Source organism: Heptranchias perlo, chromosome 7 (assembly GCF_035084215.1).
Source record: "Heptranchias perlo isolate sHepPer1 chromosome 7, sHepPer1.hap1, whole genome shotgun sequence".
Lineage (NCBI taxonomy): Eukaryota > Metazoa > Chordata > Chondrichthyes > Hexanchiformes > Hexanchidae > Heptranchias > Heptranchias perlo.
Window position 1 is genome coordinate 36,323,466 of NC_090331.1, and position 22,394 is coordinate 36,345,859.

A 22,394-nucleotide genomic window follows, 5' to 3' on the forward strand; every position below is an offset into this window, starting at 1 on the left:
ATTTGTATATTAGAAAACACTGATGAATTAAACAATTATCTTGATCTGTTTTGGCATTTAAAAGGTAGGCCATTTAACTATTGTTTCCAGAACATAATTTTTTTTTGTTTTATTTACAGTTCTGGATACCATTCTATCTGAAACACACATTATTGATAAAACACCAATCCATGTCTATCCCTACTACAAGTCTTTGGGTTCAGCTTTTTATGGGAACAAAAGACCAATTGTGAAAATGCCAGATCCCTTCACTGTGGATATTAATCCGTACATCCTGCAGTTTCTTAAAAATGATGGAAGACGAATTGCAGAAATCAATGACAAAATGTCAGTACACTACTGTGACATTGCAATGCCAGAATCAGACCAAGCAAACTCGATCAAGATATCTCCAACAGTTTCAAGACATGAGGGCTCGTTAGAAAAACTTGCAAAGAACTGGAAAAGGGAAGCTTCAGGCAATTTAATGCACATCCTGTCAAAGTACAAGGCTATTGAAAATGATCTGAATCAACAAATCTGGGAAGTAATTCAGGGAGACCTTGATCGGTATTTGAACCAAAATGTTGCTGTTATACCAGACATTTTAAAGGGAAAAGTAATAGTAGCTGGAGAATCTGACAGTGTAGATACTCTACAACAAACATTCAAATCAGTTATGGATAGTGCCATTGAAAAATTGGAAAGGGAAAAGCAAAGTGTGACTGAGACAGTGTCTATTGCTCCTGCTAGGTATAGTATATTATTGAGTGATGGTCTTGAACAGAAGGTGTCCAAACTGTTCCCAAACCTCAGCATGAAATACAACTCAACTGCAGGATGTATAACATTACATGGTTTGCCTTCAGATGTTTATGTTGCCAAAAGTAAGATATTGGAAGGACTCGTTCAAATGAAACAAAAGCAAGCTGATATGAACCCTCATCTTATTAGTTTTCTACAAAGAGTAGACCACAATGAAGTTTCCTGCTGCTTGTTCACATCAAATGGAATCAATGCTGTGTATGACATTAAAGATAACTATGTTCTGCTGATAGGAAATACAGATAGTTCTGTATCTGCAGCAGAAAAACAAATTAAAAAACATCTCGATTTCAAGTGTATTGAGATAGAAGATCGAAATGTCATTGGAAAGAGTGAATGGACACAACTAAAAGAAAAATTGGACACAAGGTTGAATTCTTCCAGTAAACAGATTGAAATTGAAGAGATACCAGTCAAAGGGGATGTGCAGATTATTATCTCTGGCTATTCTGATGCTGTCATGGAAGCGTTTGAAATGCTTAAGGATTTTGTCCAAAAAAATACATACATTGAAAAGACCATTCCATTTAAATCTGGTGCAGTCCTGCAGTTTTTGATGGCTGTTAAGAAAATGGACATTTTCCAAAACCCACCAATGGGCGTGAAAATAAAAATTACCAATATGGCAAATGATACAAGTGTTTTAGTATCTGGTCCCCAAGAGAATGTCTGTCAAGTGGAGAAATTACTTTCAGATGCAGTTTCCACAGTAGTTAGTTCAGTCCTGAAAATTACCAATCCAGGAACAAAGAAGTTTTTCAAAGAAAAAGAAGATGTGTATGTTACTGCTGCAATGCATAAATTTAATTGTGTTCTAAGACCTATTGAGCATGGTGTCTTTGGAGATGATGGTGAATTGGGTCAGGCTCACTGTAAAGTACAATTGCCTGGTGGACCTATAGTTGTTATTTATAGAGGAGACCTGTGCAAGTGTCATGTTGATGTGGTTGTCAATGCAGCAAATGAAGATCTAAAGCACATTGGAGGCCTTGCAGGAGCTCTGTTGGAAGCAGCAGGTCCAGTATTGCAAAACGAATGTAATAGGATTGTAAACAAATATGGATGTTTTATGCCTGGTGATGCAGTTATTACTGATGCTGGTAACCTACCATGTTCCAAAGTGATTCATGCAGTTGGTCCAAGATGGATGAGTACCGATGCAGACACAGCTAAGAAATGCTTAAGAAGGGCCGTGAAGGAGAGTCTATGTCTAGCAGAAACCTATAATTTGAAATCTATAGCAATCCCTGCCATTAGTTCGGGAATATTTGGATTTCCATTGCCTTTGTGTGCAGAAATAATTGTCAGATCAATCAGAGAACACTGTGTAGATTCACCTGGAGGTAATATATTGAAAGAGATCCACTTGGTGAACCGTAATGAAAAAACGGTTCGCGCAGTTTCAGATGCTGTTCAGAAAATATTAGGTGAATTTACAAGTAGTTCTCCTGCGCAGCCAGAAAGGCTTGATGTTGACAGTGTGAGAAATAGAAGAAACATAAATTGTCTGCATGATGCACAAACTAAGGAAGGTCTAAACATCCTTGTTGTCAAAGGAAATATTCAAGATGCAACAGTAAGCCTTCTCTTTAAAGTAGTTATTTGAGATTATGTTAATTTTAATCAATTTTAAAAGCACATTTTACCATTATTATGACTGTTTATGTTTTTAGACTGCTGTCATTGTAAATACAACGGGAACTGATCTAAACCTTGCCAGTGGTGCAGTTTCCCGAGCAATATCACAGAAAGCTGGCCCACAGCTCCAACAGCTGCTTTGGAATGAAAAACGGGGCAAAGCAGTTGTTGAAGGAAAGGTCTATCAAACAAAGGGATGTAATCTTAACTGTGATGAAGTGTTTCACGTTGTTGTTCCTCACTGGGATCGAGGAAATGGAGATGCAGAAAAGGTAATACACTTCCCAATGTCAATTCAGCATTTCTACATGTTTTTGAAGAATTATATTACTGGATAGAAACACTTGGTGTGAAATTACTTTCCAGGTGTTACGAAAGATAATCAAGGAATGTCTGAAGAACACAGAAGCATTACAGCTGGGTTCCATCGCATTCCCAGCGATTGGAACTGGCAACTTGTGTTTTCCAAAGGATCTTGTTGCAAGAATGATGTTTGAGCAAGTTTTAAAATTCACCAACAGAAAGCATCTAAAAGCAGTTCATTTTATAGTGCATCCTAGTGATGATCCTACTGTTCAGGTATGTTTCCTCTGTTGGTAACCTATTTTGCTTAATTTCAGTACTTCGTAAATGTCTCAGGCTTTTTAGTTCTGTGATGCAAGAAAACGAATACAAATTATTCAATTAAGTACATTAAATTGAGGTTGTTATTGTTATGGTAATTGTTCATTTCTCAAGCTAATGTTGTCCCTCTTCTGTTATTGGACACTTAAGTAGATCAGTGTCTTAGTGGAACAAAAATAGTAGGGCCAATTCCACATTGATGCACTTGGAACAATCCCTCCTTAGCAGTGGATGTGGCCCACAGAATCAGCATACTGGTGCTAAGCTCCTGATTCCTAGGAACAAAAGTTTCTTTAATTTAAAGGCAGTGCTTTTTGCATGAGTTGGCACCATTATACAATACAGATTAATACAAATTGGTCCCACTCCAGTTTTGCAGTGAAGCTCTTGATTTACGAAACACCTGTATAAAATGGTTTCTGGGAAGCCTGGGAGCTGCTTATTGGAGAACTGCACCACTTAAAGCAAGGCTGCCATGTTACTGAGACTTTCATTGTGATTGCTATTTTTGACTCAACAAAGTGAACTTCATGCATTGAAGCTTTTGTTTTTTTCCCTGCTGTTTTGTTTCAATTCAACACTCCTTTAGTGCACTCTTCCCACAGCAGCATTCTCATTGCTAGCAGTTCACCACTGTGGCTCACCATGGGCATTCCATTGGATCTACCAATGGCTGTATTAGAATATACAAACATACAAAAAAGGACCAGCTGTTCTATCAAGTCTGTCCCACCTCAGCATGGTCTAACTTTTATAATAGTATGCATGCCATTTGTAAATAGTATGAACAGCAGGGAATCTGAAACAGATCCCTGTAGAACTCCATGAACCTCCCAGTCTTAAGCTTTTTACTTTATTATATCATCTTTTGCTGTCTATTCCTAAGTCAGTTTATATTTAGTGATTAAAGACCAGTTCCATTTCATTGTTTAAAATGTTCTGTTCTTTAGGCATTGTCTGAGGAATTCAAAAGACATTTTAACAGTCAGCCTGTTAAAAGCACCCAACTCAAGACAGCACATAACATTGCACAACAGAAATCCTCAGGTAAGTACTTAGTTGGTTCAGATGCACTTTGATTCCATGCATGACTCTATGAAATCTGTAGAGCATTTTCTTTAAGAAGAGAGTGTGTTACTTTTGCCATGATGCATCAAGATTTTGATATGGTTTACATCATGCCATTGCAGAAAAATTTAAAAAATGTGTCAAATATATGACGTGAAGACAATGCTGTTTTAAAGAAAAGCATAAAACCCCTTTTAAAAACCATGTACAGAGAACTGATAGAAGTCTCTTTAACTGTCTCTTTTTATTGAGAATTGTTATTGTGTGTATTCTGTGAAATAATTTTTGGACTGAGTGCTGGAGACATTGGAGAAATTTGAACTGAATGAATTATTGAACTTGAAGAAACAGCTGAAACTACATAATTACTGAAGAATCAAAGGTTGACTGCTGAATTCTTATCAGTTGAGCTGAACTTTCCAAGTCCAATTTTACAGCAAATGTTCTCAGCATCTCAAAAGATGCAATGCTCAGGATGGGTAAAATATTCAAAACCTTGTGGGACCAGAAACCTGAAGCCTGGCTTATAGAGGGGAATCGGACGACTGCAGGTTGGGCCTCTATTGGTACTAGAGGAAATTTCAGAAAGGTTAATTTGAAGGAGGATGCAGTTGATTAAACTTTTAGGTAACAGTAAGTAGCAACTTTAGTTGAAATATTTTAAATTTAGGTTATTTTTAGGTGCAAAAATGATTCAGTTCAACATAGAATTTACTTCTTTTGTGAGCATGTGATAGGTGCTCTCAGATTGCTGCACTATCACCCACTGCAAATGCGTGCTGTTTTTCATGGTCCAAACCATAATGGGGTGAAATTTGTCTTGGGCGGTATTGCAAAACAGATGATAGTGCATTGGCATCCTGCTTTACATTCCTCCTGATTTTTTTCTCCATTGAAATCAATGAAAAAGAAAAGCAGGTGGACTGTAAAATCGGCTGCCAATGCATTATTGCCAGTTCAGCTCAACTGCCCAGGATGAATTTCACCCCCAGTACCTGTTATGGGCTGTGCACCTACTTTTTTACATGGCAGGGGTATTAATGTTGTAAATATTAATCACAGTAACAGCTACAAGTATAACAGACACTGCATGTAAATGTGGATATTATAAAATGGCTTTTCCCACTGATAAAGCCTAATATTAGAGTTTTCCATGCATTTATGTTAGGAATATTGTGACCAATTCAGCAATTTGAAAATAGAATAAATGGGCAACCAACAATAATGTAACATAATTAATGTGACAAAGACTGAAATCACCAAAAAAAATCTGGTGGTCAGATAATGCAGGAGATCTCTTCTGTGAAAGCTGCACTAGCAGTAGATCAATTCAGCTGCTACTGTCATAAATACTCTTGAAGAGTAGAAAATTGTGAAGAGGAAACCATTTGTTAAATTAACAAATCAATCGTGGGAAACTCTTTTGGACGGATATGAACATGAGAGCAGATATTTTGCATAGAACCCCTTCTTTCATGTTCTAATGAAGCTCCACTTCAGTAACATCCTGAATGGAGAACAAATTCTATGTCACTTATGATGAAAGCTTTTGAAGTATAAAACTCATGAACAAAGGAAAGCTGAGATACACAAGTAGCTATACACATATTTAGGGTGATAAAGTGTCCCAAAAAATTCAATTTTTCTTTAAGTATTCCCTTAGATCAAGGTTGTCCAAACTGATGCCTGTGGGCCACATGTGGTGTCAAAACTCAGGCAAAGCAGTCCTACACCCCTGCCTGAGCCTGTAACTAATGAAGTACTAAAATTCAGATTACCAAAACATACCCTTAAGTGTGCAAGTATAAAAGTTTATAAATTTCTGTTTGAAATAGAATCTAATTTCCTTCCCACCCCCCAACACACACACACACACACACATACATAGCTGGCAACCTTTCATTTCTACACTGTCACTTTCCAGCACTCAAGGTGCCACAGATCATACTGATTTTTTTCACTCACAAAGTCTTCCCCCTGCAGAATAGTTGAGAACTGGCCAAGTTATCTGGTCTGTGATTGATGGACTTGAGGAATTTGAGCAGATGAGCCAACATTTTGGCAAGTAAACTTTTACAATGGGACTATTAGTGAAGACACGCTATTCATATTTATCTATTAAATGGTTGAGGTTTTTAATTCAATAGCACAATATGTCAGCAAATCTCAATCTGCCAGCTAGTCTATTATGTTTGGATTTGGAGCATATGTAGAGTCAGTCAACTAATTTGGAAATTGATTTGAATTCAGATCAGCAATTCAACAGAATTTTGTAGCTCAAACATTTTTAAGTGTCTAAACTTGTTTCCAAGTTAACTGATATTTCTAGTTCCATTGACTGGTTATCAAATCCATCTCATGTAATTACATAACATTTTGGACACTAGGAACTAGAAGTTGTTTGGTCATAATCTAGTTCCTGGAGAGCCAAACAATCTCAAACAACTGCATAAGAAAGTTCCTAGTGAACTTATAAAGCACCTGTGAAGCTATTTTAACTGAATTTAACTTTAGTAAAATTTATTCAAGTTCAAATATAATTGTGTAAAATTATTGTGTATTGTGCACAGTTCTGGTCTCCATATTATAGAAAGGATATAGAGGCATTGGAGAGGGTGCAAAAAAAATTCACAACGATTGATACCAGAACTGAGAGGCTATCCTTATCAGAAAAGGCTGAATAGGCTGGGACTCTTTTCTCTAGGAAGTAGAAGGCTGAGTGGTAGATGTAGAGAAAATGTTTCCACTTGTGGTGGACTCCAAAAATAGAGGTTATAAATATAAAATAGTTGCTAATAAATCCAATGGGGAATTCAGGAGAAATTTCTTCACCCAAAGCGTGTTAAGAATGTGGACTGTACTACCACAAGGAACAGTTGAGGCAAATATCATAGCTGCATTTAAGGGGAAGCTGGATAAGCACATGAGGGAGAAAGGAATAGAAGGGTGTCCTGATAAGGATGGATGAAGTAGGGAGGGAGGAGCATAAACGCTGGCATAGACAAATTAGGCTGAATAGCCTGTTTCTCTGCTCTAGTTTTGAGGTAACTCGATGTAAGTAATGTATGTTTCTAATAAACATTGTGTACTGCATTCTATGTTGTAAATTCTTATTTGACAATATCAAAATAAAGCATATATCCTGTTTATAGGAAAGTGGAAGGCGGAATCCCTTTACCATTTGTGACATGGGACTTTTTACTTGTCCTCAGAATGAGCAGACAAAATATTTTTGTTTTCGTTTTTGTGCCTTTTAAAATCTGTGGTTAGAACCATAGAAAAGATACAGCACAGAAAGGGGCCATTCGGCCCATCGTGTCTGCGTCGTATCGAAGAACAACCAGTTGCCCATTCTAATCGCACCTTCTAGCACCCAGTCCGTAGCCCTGCAGTTTACAGCACTTTAGGTGCAGGTCCAGTTACTTTTTAAAAGAGTTGAGGGTCCTTGCCTCAACCACCAATTCGGACAGCGAATTCCATACACCCACCACCCTCTGGGTAAAAAAGCTTTTTCTCATGTCCCCTCTAATCCTTCCGCCAGTCAGTTTAAATCTATGTCCTCTCGTTCTTGAATTCTCCGCTAGGGGAAACAGGTACTTCCTGTCTACTCTATCTAGGCTCCTCATAATTTTGTACACCTCAATCAAGTCTCCCCTCAGCCTCCTCTGCTCCAAGGAAAACAACCCCAGCCTATCCAATCTCTTCTCATAGTTGCAATTTTCAAGCCCTGGCAACATTCTTATAAATCTTCTCTGCACTCTCTCCAGAGCAATTACGTCCTTCCTGTAATGTGGTGACCAGAACTGCACACAACACTCCAGCTGTGGCCTTACCAGTTTATACTGTTCCATCATTACATCCCTGCTTTTGTATTCTATACCTCGGCTAATAACGGAGAGCATTCCGTATGCCTTCTTCACAACCTTATCTACCTGTACTGCCACCTTCAGGGACCTGTGTACATGTACTCCAAGGTCTCTCACTTCCTCGATCCCTCTCAATATATTCCTGTTTACTTCGTATTCCCTTTTACTGTTTGCCTTCCCTAAGTGCATTACCTCACACTTCTCCGGGTTGAACTCCATTTGCCGCTTTTCCGTCCACTCCACCAACCCATTGATATCTTCTTGGAGTCTACAGCTATCCTCTTCATTATCAACTACACGGCCAATTTTTGTGTCGTCTGCAAATTTGCCAATTATGCCCCCTACATTCAAGTCCAAATCACAAACAGCAAGGGACCCAACACTGACCCCTGTGGCACACCACTGGAAATGGGATTTCCATTCGCAAAAACATCCATCGACTTTTACCCTTTGTTTCCTGTTACTGAGCCAATTTTGGATCCAACTCGCCATATTTCCCTGTATCCCATGGGCTTTTACCTTTCTGACCAGTCTGCCATGTGGGACCTTGCCTTACTAAAATCCATGTAGACAACATCCACTGCACTACCCTCATCAATCCTCCTGTCACTTCCTCAAAGAATTCAATCAGATTTGTAAGGCATGACCTTCCCTGAACAAATCCATGCTGACTATCCCTGATTAAACCAGGCCTTTCCAAGTGACAGTTTATCCTATCTCTCAATATTGATTCTAATAGTGTGCCCACCACCGAGGTAAGACTGACCGGCCTATAATTGTTTGGCCTTTCCCTCATACCCTTTTTAAACAATGGTACTACGTTTGCAGTCTTCCAGTCCTCCGGTACCTCCCCTGTATCTAGTGAGGATTGGAAAATGATCCCCAGTGCATCCGTTATTTCCTCCCTGGCTTCCTTCAATAGCATAGGAAACAACCCATCCGGCCCTGGTGACTTGTCAACTTTCAAGGATTCCAGTTCCTCTAGTACTTCCTCTCGTGTTATGTTTACCTTATCCAATATTTCACACCTCTCCTCTTTAACTAGTATGTCCGGATCATCCCTTTGCTTTGTGACTACGGAGACAAAATATTCATTTAAAACCCTACCCACATCCTCTGCTTCTACACACAAGTTACCCTTATCATCTCTGATAGGTCCCACCTTTTCCTTAGCTATCCTCTTGTTCTTAATGTACTGATAAAACATCTTTGGGTTTTCTTTAATCTTACTAGCTAATGTTTTTTCATGCCCTCTCTTTGCTCTTCTTATTTCCTTTTTTACGTCATCCCTCTACTTTCTATACTCCTTTAGGCTTTCTGCAGTATTTAGTTTTCTGTGATAGTCATAAGCTTTCTTTTTCTGCTTTATCTTACCCCGTATACTTCTAGACAACCAGGGGGCTCTAAATTTGGCAGTGCCACCCTTTTTCTTTGAGGGGACGTGTCTGCATTGTACCCGTAGAATTTCACTTTTTAGTGCCTCCCACTGGCTTGCCACTGATTTCTCCTCAAGTAGTTGTGTCCAGTCCACTTCTGCCAAATCACCTCTTAGTTCTGTAAAATTTGCCTTCCCCCAATTTAAAACGTTTACTCCTGATTTAACTCCGTCCTTTTCCATAATAATGCTAAAACTAACTGAATTGTTGTCACTATCCCCAATATGGTAACCCACTGTCACTTCACCCACTTGCCCGTCTTCATTTCCCAGGACTAAATCTAGAATTGCATCGCTTCTTGTTGGGCTTGTCACGTACTGGCTAAAAAAGTTCTCCAGGACACCGATCAAGAATTTTGCGCCCTCTGTGCCCCTCACACTGTTTAAATCTCAGTTGATGTTAGGGTAGTTGAAGTCCCCTACTATAATTGCCCTCTTATTTTTGCACTCAGAAATTTGCCTACATATTTGTTCTTCTATCTCCCTTTCGCTATTTGGGGGTCTATAGTACGCTCCTAGTAGTGTGACTGCCCCTTTTTTATTTCTTAGCTCAACCCATCTTAGCTCGATTGATGATCCATTTAGCATATCATCCCTTCTCACAACTGTAATTGATTCTTTAACCAATAATGCTAGCCCCCTCCTTTTTTATCACCCACTCAATCCTGCCTGAAAACTCTATATCCAGGGATATTGAGCTGCCAATTATTCCCCTCTTTAAGCCAGGTTTCCATTGTAGCAATGTTATCATGCTGCCATGTGTCTATCTGTGCCCTTAGCTCATCTGCTTTGTTTGTAATACTCCTTGCATTGAAGTGTATACCCTTGAACCCCGTCAAATTCCTGTGCTGAACACTATTTAACCTTTGCTTCTTTTGCCTTTCTGAGTCGCTAACTACGTCACTAACGGCTTTTCTACTTCCTGTTTCCTGGTCTGAATTTGTCCTATCTGTACCTGCTCTTTGGTTCCCATCCCCCGCCATACTAGTTTAAACCCTCCCCAACAGAACTAGCAAATGCCCCCGCGAGGATATTGGTCCCGGTTCTGCTTGGGTGCAACCCGTCCAGCTTGTACAGGTCCAGCCTTTCCCAGAATCGGTCCCAATGCCTCAGGAATTTCAACCCCTCCCTCCTACACCATCTCTCAAGCCACGCATCCATCTGTTCTATTCTCCTATTTCTGCTCTCGCTTGCACGTGGCACTGGTAGTAAGGGATTACTACCTTAGAGGTCCTGCTTTTTAATTTATTTCCTAACTCCCTATATTCTGCTTGCAGGACCTCATCCCTTTTTTTATCGATGTCGTTGGTACCGATATGGACCACGACCTCTGGCTGTTCACCCTCCCCCTTCAGAATGTCCTGCAGCCGCTCCATGACGTCCTTGACCCTAGCACCAGGGAGGCAACATACCATCCTGGAGTTATGTCTGCGGCCACAGAAACCCCGATCTGTTCCCCTTACGATGGAATCCCCGATCACTATTGCTCTCCCATTCTTTTTCCTCCCCTCCTGTGCAGCTGAGTCACTCATGGTGCCACGGTCTTGGCTCTTGCTGCATTCCTCTGATAAGCCATCTCCTCCAACAATATCCAAAGCGGAATATCTGTTTGAGAGGGAGATGGCCCCAGGGGACTCCTGCTCTACCTGCCTCGTCCTCTTACTCTGCCTGGCGGTCACCCATTTCCTTTCTGCCTGCGTAATCTTTACCTGCGGTGTGACCACCTCACTGAACGTGCTATCCACGATAATCTCAGCATCATGGATGCTCCACAGTGAATCCACCCGCAGCTCCAGCACTGAAATGCGGTTAGCCAGTAGCTGCAGCTGGACACACTTCCTGCACACATGGTCGCCAGGGACACCGGTAGTGTCCATGACTCCCCACATAGCGCAGGAGGAGCATATCACGGGTGCAAGCTCTGCTGCCATGACTTGCCTTAGATTAAGCTTGTTCGTTACTCCCTTTAAGGAGTTTACTCCTTTAAATTACTCCTAATTTAGAGAATGTTAATTACACTAGGGACCTTAATTCACTAAAAAAACGCTCTTTGCTATAACTAAATTAAGTTTAATTTATTTTTAAAATTAGTTTTATGCTATAAGTTACTTAGCCCACAGCCCTAAGAAAGATGAAAACAGGAGAGAATGGTTCTTTTCATTCAAATGAATGGAAATTGACAACAAAATATTGCAAACCTTTTTGGAGTGTACTAAATAATTTCGTTTTTAAGTTATATTTGTTGGTAACAAGTGTTGGTCCCTTGGCCGAGATTTATTTTACCTCAGTTTGTAGTGCTTTCTATCTTTTGGACCTCAAAGGTGTCAGCTTCGGCTGAGTGATAGCATCTCACCTCAGAGTCAGAAGGTCATGGCTTCAAGTCCCACTTCAGAGAGTTGAATATTTAATCTAACCTGACACTTCAGTGCATTACTGAGGGCGTACTGCACTGTTCGAGATGGCGTCTTTCAGATGAGACGTTAAATCGAGACCCCATTTGCCCTTTAAAGTGGTTGTAAAAGATCCCATGGCACTACTCGAAGGATAGTAGGAGAGTTCACTTAGTGTTCCGGCCAACATTTATTCCTCAACCAACATCGCTGAGAAACAGATTATATAGTCATTTATCTAATTGCTGTTTGTGGGACCTTGCTGTGATTACATTACAACAATAATTACACTTCAAAAGAACTTCATTGGCTGTAAAGCATTTTGGAACATCCTGAGATTTTGAAAGGCGCTATATGATTGCTGGTTCATTTTTTCTTTCAAAGCTGTACCCCGGCATACTCTTTTGATGTCCCATCCCCATGGTGGGACTTGAAATCTCAATAATCTTTGGCTGAGCACTATTTAAAGCAGGCAATCTACTTCTATGAAAACACTGCTGTGTTGGAACATTTGAGTTTCTAAGCCCCAGGTAGAGTTTGAACAAATAATCCTCTGCCCATGATCAATTTAGTGTGAAAAAGCATTGCATCTACTGCAATGGGATTGGTTTTTAGTACTAATAGTGTCAACGTCAGCATCATTATAACAAATTTAAAGACTTTATTAAAACAGTATCATTTATCTGAGAGTAGCTTGTGTATTTTAATGACTGTTTCACAGTTTTATAGAATATTGTTAAGATGTAGAGATTTGCATATGATTTGTGTTTGCCAAGCCAGGTACATCAATGTATTCTTACCACTGTGATGAGCACTAATGTTTTCCTTAATTGAAAAGTGCATTACAGTACCATTTTATAACACACAATTTTGGAAACTTCTTTTACAGAATCTTTGTCCAGCAGAATTTCTCTATCTACCTTAAATCTAGGTGAAATGAAAATAGGACAGATTTTGCTGCAAGTAGTAACTGGAGACATAACAAAGGAGTCCACTGATGTCATTGTCAATTCATCAAACAATAACTTTACACTTAAAGCAGGTATTTAACCAAATATGCCAGAGTACTCTGGACTAGTCAGTATAATAGAATGTTTATGTTTTTTGTCTTCTATACAAGCTTTTTATTAAATATTAATAATTTTTATGATTTGTAATGTATAATAGTTATAACCAGTATCATATGATAACCTTTTAAGTAGCACTCAACCTTTTAAGTGCTGACCTTGGTTTGAACTCAATTTATCTCCTAACTAACATTTATTTACAATTTTTTAAAATAATAATTTGATTTGTAACTAATATGTGAAAAATTATTTGCAGGTACAATAAAAAATTCACATCAAAAATTGATTACCTGCTTTGTGCCATGCAGTATCATGTGGAGGTTCATGATTCTGGAGTGTTCATTGACTTAAACTAACTCACAGTTGTGCTATGGGAGAATGTCAGTGTTAAACTGGATGCGGTATTTTCGTCCCTAGGTAACATAAATGAACGACTAAATGAGACGGTGAAGCTTTTGGCCCTTGAACTTCTTCAGTCAAAATATGGATAGAAAATTATGGGGTTGAAACACTAAGGCCCCTATATATAAGGGAAACGGAGAGCATGTTTGCGGGGGGTATGTGGATGCCCTGCCAAATTTAACCTCATTATCATTTTTTAAATTCTGTTTCCCAACTGCACTGTGGGAGCCTGATTTAAAAATTATAATGAAGTGTCCCGCCTCTCGAGAGTGGGACACAGACACGGCACGCAATTCACCGGCGTAAAAGCGGCAACGGGCGTGTACATGGCTGGTTAGCGACATGTTTCTTGATTTTAAATTTTTAAACCCCCCCCCTCCCTCCGACCTTATTCTGCCTGTCATGGGAGAGTTAATATCGACCCCGAAGTGGCTGCTTCCCAAGGGACTGTACTGTTGCAAAAAAATAAACTCGACAACCGTAAAAATTCGGTTGTAGAATGGGTGAAAACTATGAGCCTGGCAAGGTTCTCTAAGGGCTATAAACAAGGCCGACTTTCGGCTAGATCTACCCTGGCCAACCACCCGAAATTGTTTAGTGAGGACTTTTAATGTTGATGCAGTCCATAGAAAAATTCCTTTAACCTTGGATGAGAAGTCAGTGTATTTTTTCTAGACTTAGCAGAAATTCTAACCCCATCAAGTAACGATTGAGAGAATAAAGATGGCATTATGTTATACTTTATCCAGTAATTTTTTTAATTCAATAGTGAAAAATTATTATACATACACAGTGTGTGCAGAATATTTTTCTTGTTGTAGATCTCTCAGGCCTTGGGATAGTGTTTATATAAAAAATGCTTTGGGTTCTCTGTAAGCAATACTTTGGACACAACATTCAGCTTGTAGTGGTGATATGACCATTGTTATACCAGAGGAATTACACACTGAAGAGTTGCAACAGATCACAATACATTCTTTCTGTCTCTGCTAATGAGTCTCCTTGTCTGCTGACATTTTTCATTGTGTATCTTTTACAATTGATATGAATAACGAGCTTTGCTGTACAAATACAGTCATGTTACCCCTCAATCTATTTATTGGATGAGGATCAAGAATATGTAGGATTGTTTCAAGTAAGCGCTAAGAAATATATTTACACACTTTATTTTGTTTTTTAGAAATAAAAGATTTTATTGTTTTGGAAACCAATTTATAATTGAGCAAAAGGCGTAAGCATTATTATAGGAGTTGAAACACTAAGGGCACGATATAAGGAGGGAGGTGGGTTGGCAGCGGGGGGTCGACTGGGCACGTGGGTAACGCGCCCATTGAAATCGGGTTGCTCCGCACGCGATTGCAACCTAATTGAAGGCACTTACGCGTGCTTCCGGGTTTACCATTCTAGACCTGCGCAGCAGGCGCACTCGCATCATAGGCTGTCAGCAGGAGGAGCCCTATTTAAAGGGGAAGCCCTCCAAAGCTCCTCCTGCAACAAAGAAACATTTTTGGAGCATGGAGCAGCCCAGAGGCAAGGCTGCACCAAGGTTCTCAGACTCCTCACTCCAGGTGCTGCTTGATGGGGTCAGGAGGAGGAGGGAGGAAGTGGTCTGCCTCTACCACCAAGAAGGTCTGGCTCGAGGTGACAGAGGAGGTCACCAGCAGAAGTAACATCTCCCGAACCTGGATTCAGTGCAGGAAGCGCTTTAATGACCTAACCAGGTCAGCCAAAATGAGTATACTTACGCATTCTCCCACACTCCGTCTTCCACATCACCTCCACCACCACACAACTCCTTCTGCACTGCCACCACAACGGTCTCGCATCACTCCTTACATCCACTCAACCATCATCCTCACTTACTCACTGCCCCAGTTCCCATTCAAACACTACCACGCAACCCAATCCTCATACAATCTCATGGCTATGTCTCACACGCACCCTCCCATGCATCTCCCTCACAGTCACCTCCATCTACACCAATGCATGCAGCGGGTCACTATGCAACCATCACTCAAGCACGCCTCTCTGTGTTTTGCCTTGATAAGAGAAGAGATGCCAGAAGGCCCAGGAGAGGGATGATGGCGAAAGGGGGGACATGGAAGTGGGGACGCCACTTAAAGCGCTTCCACGTCTCACCCGTTGCCCCCCTCTCAACCAATACCCGCAATGCTGCCTCCTCTCCAGGTGCTCGAGTCTGCCCCTGCACAGGTGCAGGTGGAGCAGTCTTTGGAGGGGTCCTCACGGGCACCAAAACCCAGAGGGCGTCCGCGCAAAGCATGTCAAATGGACCTTTGCAGCTGCCACAGGCTGGTGGCTGCAACACGTCCATTTCAACTGGGAGTGTTTCCCCCTGTACGGGAAACACGCTCAGTTGAGTTGAAAATCCCACCCCATCTAAAATATCCTTCAAATCAGGTCTCCTAACGACCTGAAGTATCAAATTAATTGATTTAAGTGGGATCCTGCCGGCTTTAATTGCCGGCGGGAGTCCCGCATGCGGGGGCTGCACGCACATCTAAGCGCCTCATTGGGGAACCCGGAAGTGGGCGGGTTGGAGCTGGTCTCCGGACCCGCCCCGGGAATCCCCAATTTTTGGAGCCCCCCCCCGCCACGAACGCACCTGCTCGGACATCCGAAAATCGAGCCCTAAATGCCTGCTTCTAAAGGATTGTACTGGTGCAATATGAGCCTCGGCTAATTGGTCCAGAATTTTGAGAATGACATTCATTTTCAACAACCAGTGACAATGCTACTGGTGAACAGGAGAACTCCCCAAAATGGCCATGTTTATAGTATTAAAATAGATGTTTGAATTTCCATATGAAACTAATATCTGTTTTCTTACTTGTTGATGAAGCCTCTGTTTATTCTGCAGAGAGTTTCATGAATCAGCAAAATCATGTTTACCTCTATCCTGATTGCTTCTATGCAGGCAAGCGAGTTTAAAAAAGAGGGAAAGGATAACAGTATGGGCTTGAAGCATGATGTGTATTCAGATTATTTGCATGCATATTATACCAGGACATACACAATTTTTTTCTCCTCTAACATTATTGTAAACTTTGTTTCTGTGTTGGTCAAGGTATTGAGCCATGTACAGTCAAATACTCAAAACAAGATCAGAAATCAAGCTCATACTGCCTACTTTGTCTTAGCTCTGAATTGGCTCATGTATTTTAAATTTTAGTCATTTTGTTGAATTTCATATATGGTACAAATCCCACATGGAATCCAGACAAATTTTCAAATGAATATGAAGTCCTTTTTGTACACCAAAGGAAATACACAAAAAGACCTAATTATGTATTAGCTCTTCTGAAAAGAAATTTGGGGCCTACACGGAATCCCACTTGTAGGAAAAGATGTTGAGCAATAAATTGGGCAAGATTATGTAGGAGCAATTGAATTGATTTACAACCATAAATCTAACTAATAATTTAATAGTAATTCCACTTACTTTAATTTTCAGGTGTGTCCATGGCAATTTTAAATGCTGCTGGTCAAGCTGTAGAAGACGAATGCCAACAAATGGGTATGTTCTAGTGATGGTGGTGAGGAAGTGAGTCTGTTTATGGCAAAGTTAGCATTGTTTACTACAATACAGTAGGAGTTTGATTATCCACTAGAGTGAGGGGACTGCCAGTTTATAATGGAAATTGGTGGATCATTGAGAGTCCCCAGGTTGCAGTGCTGATTGATTGTGCTCTGAAGTTTCAATGTTCTGCCCTTCCATCAACCCACTTAGCACTTACCTTTGGTCCTGCCATTGGAAGAGCTGATCCATCACCGCTGTAACTGGGACATCTGGGTTGGTGTGGCAGAAGTATTTTTGGTGGGATCTTTCAGGTTAGAGTCATTGACCATAGTGTGGGAAAACTGTGAGCCAGCAGAGCAGATGATAGATCAATTGTGCAGAGTTGCCTGATCTTGCTGAAAGGACCAAGAGGTGAGTGCTGCTGAAAATAAATAGTCACCTCCCTTTTTGGTGGATGTTTGGATAATTGCAGTTCAACTGTACCATAACTTATACATGGAAATATATATAACTCTGATAATGGCTAACAGTCACAATGCTAACATATCCATACTTTTAAATGAACCTTCCCGGTTAATGGTAGAATATTCTCAAGCATTAATAATACTACACCAGAAATGTAATATGAATTGTTTTTATCAAATACAATAACATTTTCATTTTTTCATAAAAATAGTCATTGTAGTGAAGGGCAAATTGTGTTTTTCATACTATGTTTATTTCATTGCTATATTATTGTGAGAATTTGAAAACTGACAGCTAAATAATTCCTAATTTCTTTTGAAAGTATTTACAATTAAGGGAAAATATACACTGAAGATTAATTTCCATGATTTCTTCAGTTATACTGAGAAGATAAAGATTTCAACTAAATAATTTTGTTTCTTTTGAAAGGATCACAACCAAATCAAGGAATAATAATGACAAATTCAGGGAACCTTCAGTGTCAAAAGATAATTCATATAATTGGAACATCGGATCCGGATCAAATAAAAGCTTATGTTGGTGCAATTCTTCAGACATGTGAACAAAACAAATTCTCCTCAATTGCCTTTCCTGCACTAGGAACAGGTTTGATTTTAATAATTATTTTAATATTTTTTCACCATGATATAAAATACAGTAAATAAAAATTTGTGTCCATGATTAGTTAGACTGGTTTGCATAAAGGAAAATTAATGTTAAATACTTACTCCTACATGTATGCTATATGTGTTTCCCTAAACTAAAATTTAATATATTTTAAAGATCTATCACCTGATTTCTGTTACTACTCATTTTGTTGATATTCATATCATCTGGTGATGTCTACAAAGTAGATTCCTGTGAACTGTAACCATTTCTGAACTGTCAATGTGATTAGTCTGATTCAATAGCTATTTTTAGATTTTTTTAAACTGTGAAAGCTCTGTGGACTTTAAAATAGTTCTTGATCTTTCTCTATCTGGGTTCATTTGGCTTACCATGATATCTCATTTCTATGAACAATTCAGAAATAATGCAGTAAACTAATAGCTATTAGTAAAACCTTATGACACGAGAGTATATGGGGTTTCTGCCACACTTGCAGCAAACTGACGACGGCGCAGCAGCAGAAACCCTGAGGAAATTCAGGGCCATGGATTTTTAAAAAATTGTTCACGAGCAATGGTAGAAGAGATTATTGGTGCTTGCTTATTTGTAAGTAATTCATTAACAGGCAATTTTTCTTATCCAAAATCTATTTCTCTAAAATATAAACTTATCATAAATGGAAGAGTTCTGAGCCTTTCATAAAAAAGGCCAGTGTAAATATATTCACCAGAATTGTTTTTTTTTCTCTTTTCTTATAGGACAAGGAGGAGTAAACCCTTCCCAAGTTGCTGATGCAATGGTTGATTCAGTCGCTGATTTTGCAAACAGAAAATCTCTAACTTCTTTGCACCATATTCGCATTGTCATTTTTCAGCCTCAAATGTTAAACAAATTTTATAACAGTCTACAGAAACTAAGTGAAATCAGTCTTCAAAAATCAAAATCTTCTACGAAAAAGAGCAAGTATCAAAGTATTTTTCAAAATATTTTATTAGATAGCTGTTTCTTGTCTAACAGTTAATGTTTCTGATGCTGCTAGGTGCAGTGACAACGGTGCTGTCTGGGGATCAAAATAAAGGGGTTGAAGATTTCCTCACCGAAAACTATATTGTATTAGAAGATGAGATAGAGCCGGCAATATTTGAGATCTGTGGCGACAATAAGCAAAACATAGAAAATACTAAATCCTGGATGGAAGATCTGATATTAAAGGAACAGAGTAAAAATGTCATTAGCAATGAATGTATCGCTCACTTTTCTGAAGAACAACATCAAGAATTGAAGGAACTACAGAAAAATCTTCAGATCAAAATAGAGTGGGAACGCAAGAGATCTGGGGCTCATGTCAAAGTTTGTGGTCTTTTTAAGGATGTCTTGACTGCCAATTCTAAAATTCAAGAGATGGTGAACAAAGTCAGAGAAGAACAATCCAGAAGAAAAGATGAAGAACTTGTCAGTAGTTTGGTGGAATGGCAGTTTCAACAAGGCACTCTGTTCAAACAATTTGAAAGTGCTGCAAACTTCAAATTGGAAAATGCATTCAACAACAACATAACTGCAACCGTCATTGAAGATCAGCAAAGAACATATACTGTGGACTTGGGAAAGAAAACTGCAATCGATGATCGAGGAAACACAATTACTCTGAAAAGGGTTTCAAAGAAAGACGGTAAATACCCTTTCATATTACATCTGTAGAGTGTTATGCTCTAGGGTCCTTGATATTTCATATAATAAATATAGACACACGTAAAACTTTTAACCAGAATTTGTATGGAAATTAAAACTAATTCATAGCAAAGTTAGCTTTCTAAAAGTTAATTTAATGTCTCTTTTGGCATACTTTTGTATTTGTGCAGTGTAAGTCAGCAATCTGTGCCAGGAAGTAAATAGCCTTAAACAGCACAACACAAACGGTAAGGCCATGTTAGCTGACACTTGAAAACTATGGAGATGTTTTAAAACAAGCTGCTTCACTTTACATGAATATTGTGCACCCGATTGTGCCTAGGCACGGCAATAATTTGGATTCTGTTCCCACCTTCACTGCTCACAGCCCATTTGCACATTAGTTTCAACTGTTGCACTGTAATTCCCTCATGTTATGTCCTCTTGATATCATGACAAGAAGCTTGCTATAGATGGCTTCACAATTCAAATCTGTCCTTTGATCCTTCCTTTACCTAATAGTGTTGGTGTACCTTTTTATATTTGTGCAAGTTGTTGAACTTTTTCATGACCTCATCTTCATTCTGGGAGTCAAGACACAACCTTCACCTCCTTAACAATTTCATGCAGAGACCCAGAATTGTGCTCTCTACAGCTGGATTTTCCCCAGGTATTGCATATGCTAGTTAAGTGGATGTTAAGCCAGTTCTGAAGTGTGAAACTAGCATTTTCAGAGATAAATCAAGATTAGCTGGATTTATGGCATTAACATCAATTGTACATTGATGAAAAATATTTGCCATCAGAAAACATAGGTGCCAGTAATTCCTGTGGGGTTCTCCCAATCTCCTGCCATAACTTTGGTGGAATATTGCAGAAACCCTGGAAAAATGGTGAAATGGTCATTTACACCATTTCTCGAGGGTTTCTGCCAGTTTTCTGCCGAAGTTTATGGTGGGAGATTGGGGAGCCCTGTGGAAGTTCTATCCCAGGGGATTTAATTTATAATGTGAAATACAGTACCAAAGTGGAAAACATTATCACTTGTCTGGTTATTTGAAGAAATTATGCACATTGCATTGAGAATTCAGCTGTTTGTTCAGTTGCACATTATTTATGATCATAATTGGATTCATTAGCATATTGTAATAAGTGAAATGTAACAGATCTAAATGTAAACAAACATACCATGATTATATTACAGGCTTGCTAATGTGTGATGTTCCAAGGCACTGGGATGATATGAATGGATTGCAAAACAAATCTGTAACTCTACAACATTCATCACCAGAATATCAAGATGTAAAGAAACTATTCAAAGCAACATGTACTCAGTTCCACATATCAAAGGTATTACTAAAATGTAATATTTGTTGCTGAGGAATTTGTGTCAATACCTTTTCAAAGGATCCAAGCGATTTTATGTAGCAATTTAATGATACACAATCGCAGTGTAAAACTTTGTAAAACTGTGTGAAGGCTGCAATACTATTGCAATTAATTACGTTGATTATACTTGTGTGGAGAATAGCACTGTAAATGAGAACTGTATATCCACTGGTTTGATCTAACCAAGCAGTTTCCTTTGGTAAAAAGTTTCTTTCTGCTGAAAACTTATCACTGGTATTCAGAAATAGAATTTGTCATGGTTGTTTGTGTAAATAAGATCTCAATAGGGGCTTGATTTTCATTTTGTATTGTACCCATGTACACAAGCAATGTAAATAGTGCAATATTTCATACTGCTAGCACCTGATATTAGCTTCAAGCATTCTCACATCCAATACAGCAAGAGCAACACACAGAGTAAAATTCCCTGTGCTCTGTACCAACATTGTTGCTTAATTCCAATCTCAGAAGAGCACGAGCAAATCTTATTCAAACAACCCAAATTTCCATTTACCATCCTTTTAGGTTGTTAGAATATTAAATTGTGGGCAGTTTTGTGCTATCAACCATGCCTACTAGTAACTGATGTGGAGATGCCGGTGATGGACTGGGGTTGACAATTGTAAACAATTTTACAACACCAAGTTATAGTCCAGCAATTTTATTTTAAATTCACAAGCTTTCGGAGATTTTCTCCTTCCTCAGGCAAATGTTTCAAGATCTCCTTGAAGCCTACGCATTTATACATATTGAACAATAATAAATGGTGTTTACAGACTGCCCCTGCAACTGCCCGTTGCCAAGGCAATCACCGTGTTCAGACAGAGAGGTGTTACCTGCAGAACCTCCGAATACACATTCAATAAAAAAACAAACAGGGAAAAAAAACAGAGAAAAAAAAAAACACAGAGAGAGGCAGAAACATCCGGAAGGCAGAGAGAGCCAGCAAATGACCCATTATATTAAAAACAGATAACATTTGTTCGCTGGTGGGGTAACGTGTAGCGTGACATGAACCCAAGATCCCGGTTGAGGCCGTCCTCATGGGTGCGGAACTTGGCTATCAATTTCTGCTCGACGATTTTGCGTTGTCGTGTGTCTCGAAGGCCGCCTTGGAGTACGCTTACCCGAAGGTCGGTGGATGTTTCAAGATCTCCTTCAAGGAGATCTTGAAACATTTGCCTGAGGAAGGAGAAAATCTCCGAAAGCTTGTGAATTTAAAATAAAATTGCTGGACTATAACTTGGTGTTGTAAAATTGTTTACAATTTACTAGTAACTGCATTGAGATTATCCTCACTCATTAGATGAGATCCCTGCAGCCAGTGGGAAAAAGAGGCTTTCAATTCATCATTCTGGACTTTATTTGGACCTAGATCTCAAGATCTGTGCTACCACTCAAATACCTCAAATGCATAAATTTAGATGAACA

At 39.3% G+C, this 22,394-nt stretch overlaps 1 protein-coding gene across 1 annotated transcript in view; it reads left to right on the forward strand.

The window, feature by feature from the left end:
* Positions 1-22,394, forward strand: part of LOC137323995 (uncharacterized) — a 98,489-nt gene that overhangs the window by 71,059 nt on the left and 5,036 nt on the right. Inside the window, exons 26-35 of the mRNA XM_067988166.1 lie at positions 120-2,380; positions 2,478-2,714; positions 2,809-3,021; positions 4,017-4,113; positions 12,715-12,867; positions 16,767-16,829; positions 17,727-17,903; positions 18,665-18,865; positions 18,946-19,575; positions 20,779-20,924. Of these exons, the coding sequence (XP_067844267.1) occupies positions 120-2,380; positions 2,478-2,714; positions 2,809-3,021; positions 4,017-4,113; positions 12,715-12,867; positions 16,767-16,829; positions 17,727-17,903; positions 18,665-18,865; positions 18,946-19,575; positions 20,779-20,924 (4,178 nt within the window). The remainder of the gene's footprint in view (positions 1-119; positions 2,381-2,477; positions 2,715-2,808; positions 3,022-4,016; positions 4,114-12,714; positions 12,868-16,766; positions 16,830-17,726; positions 17,904-18,664; positions 18,866-18,945; positions 19,576-20,778; positions 20,925-22,394) is intronic.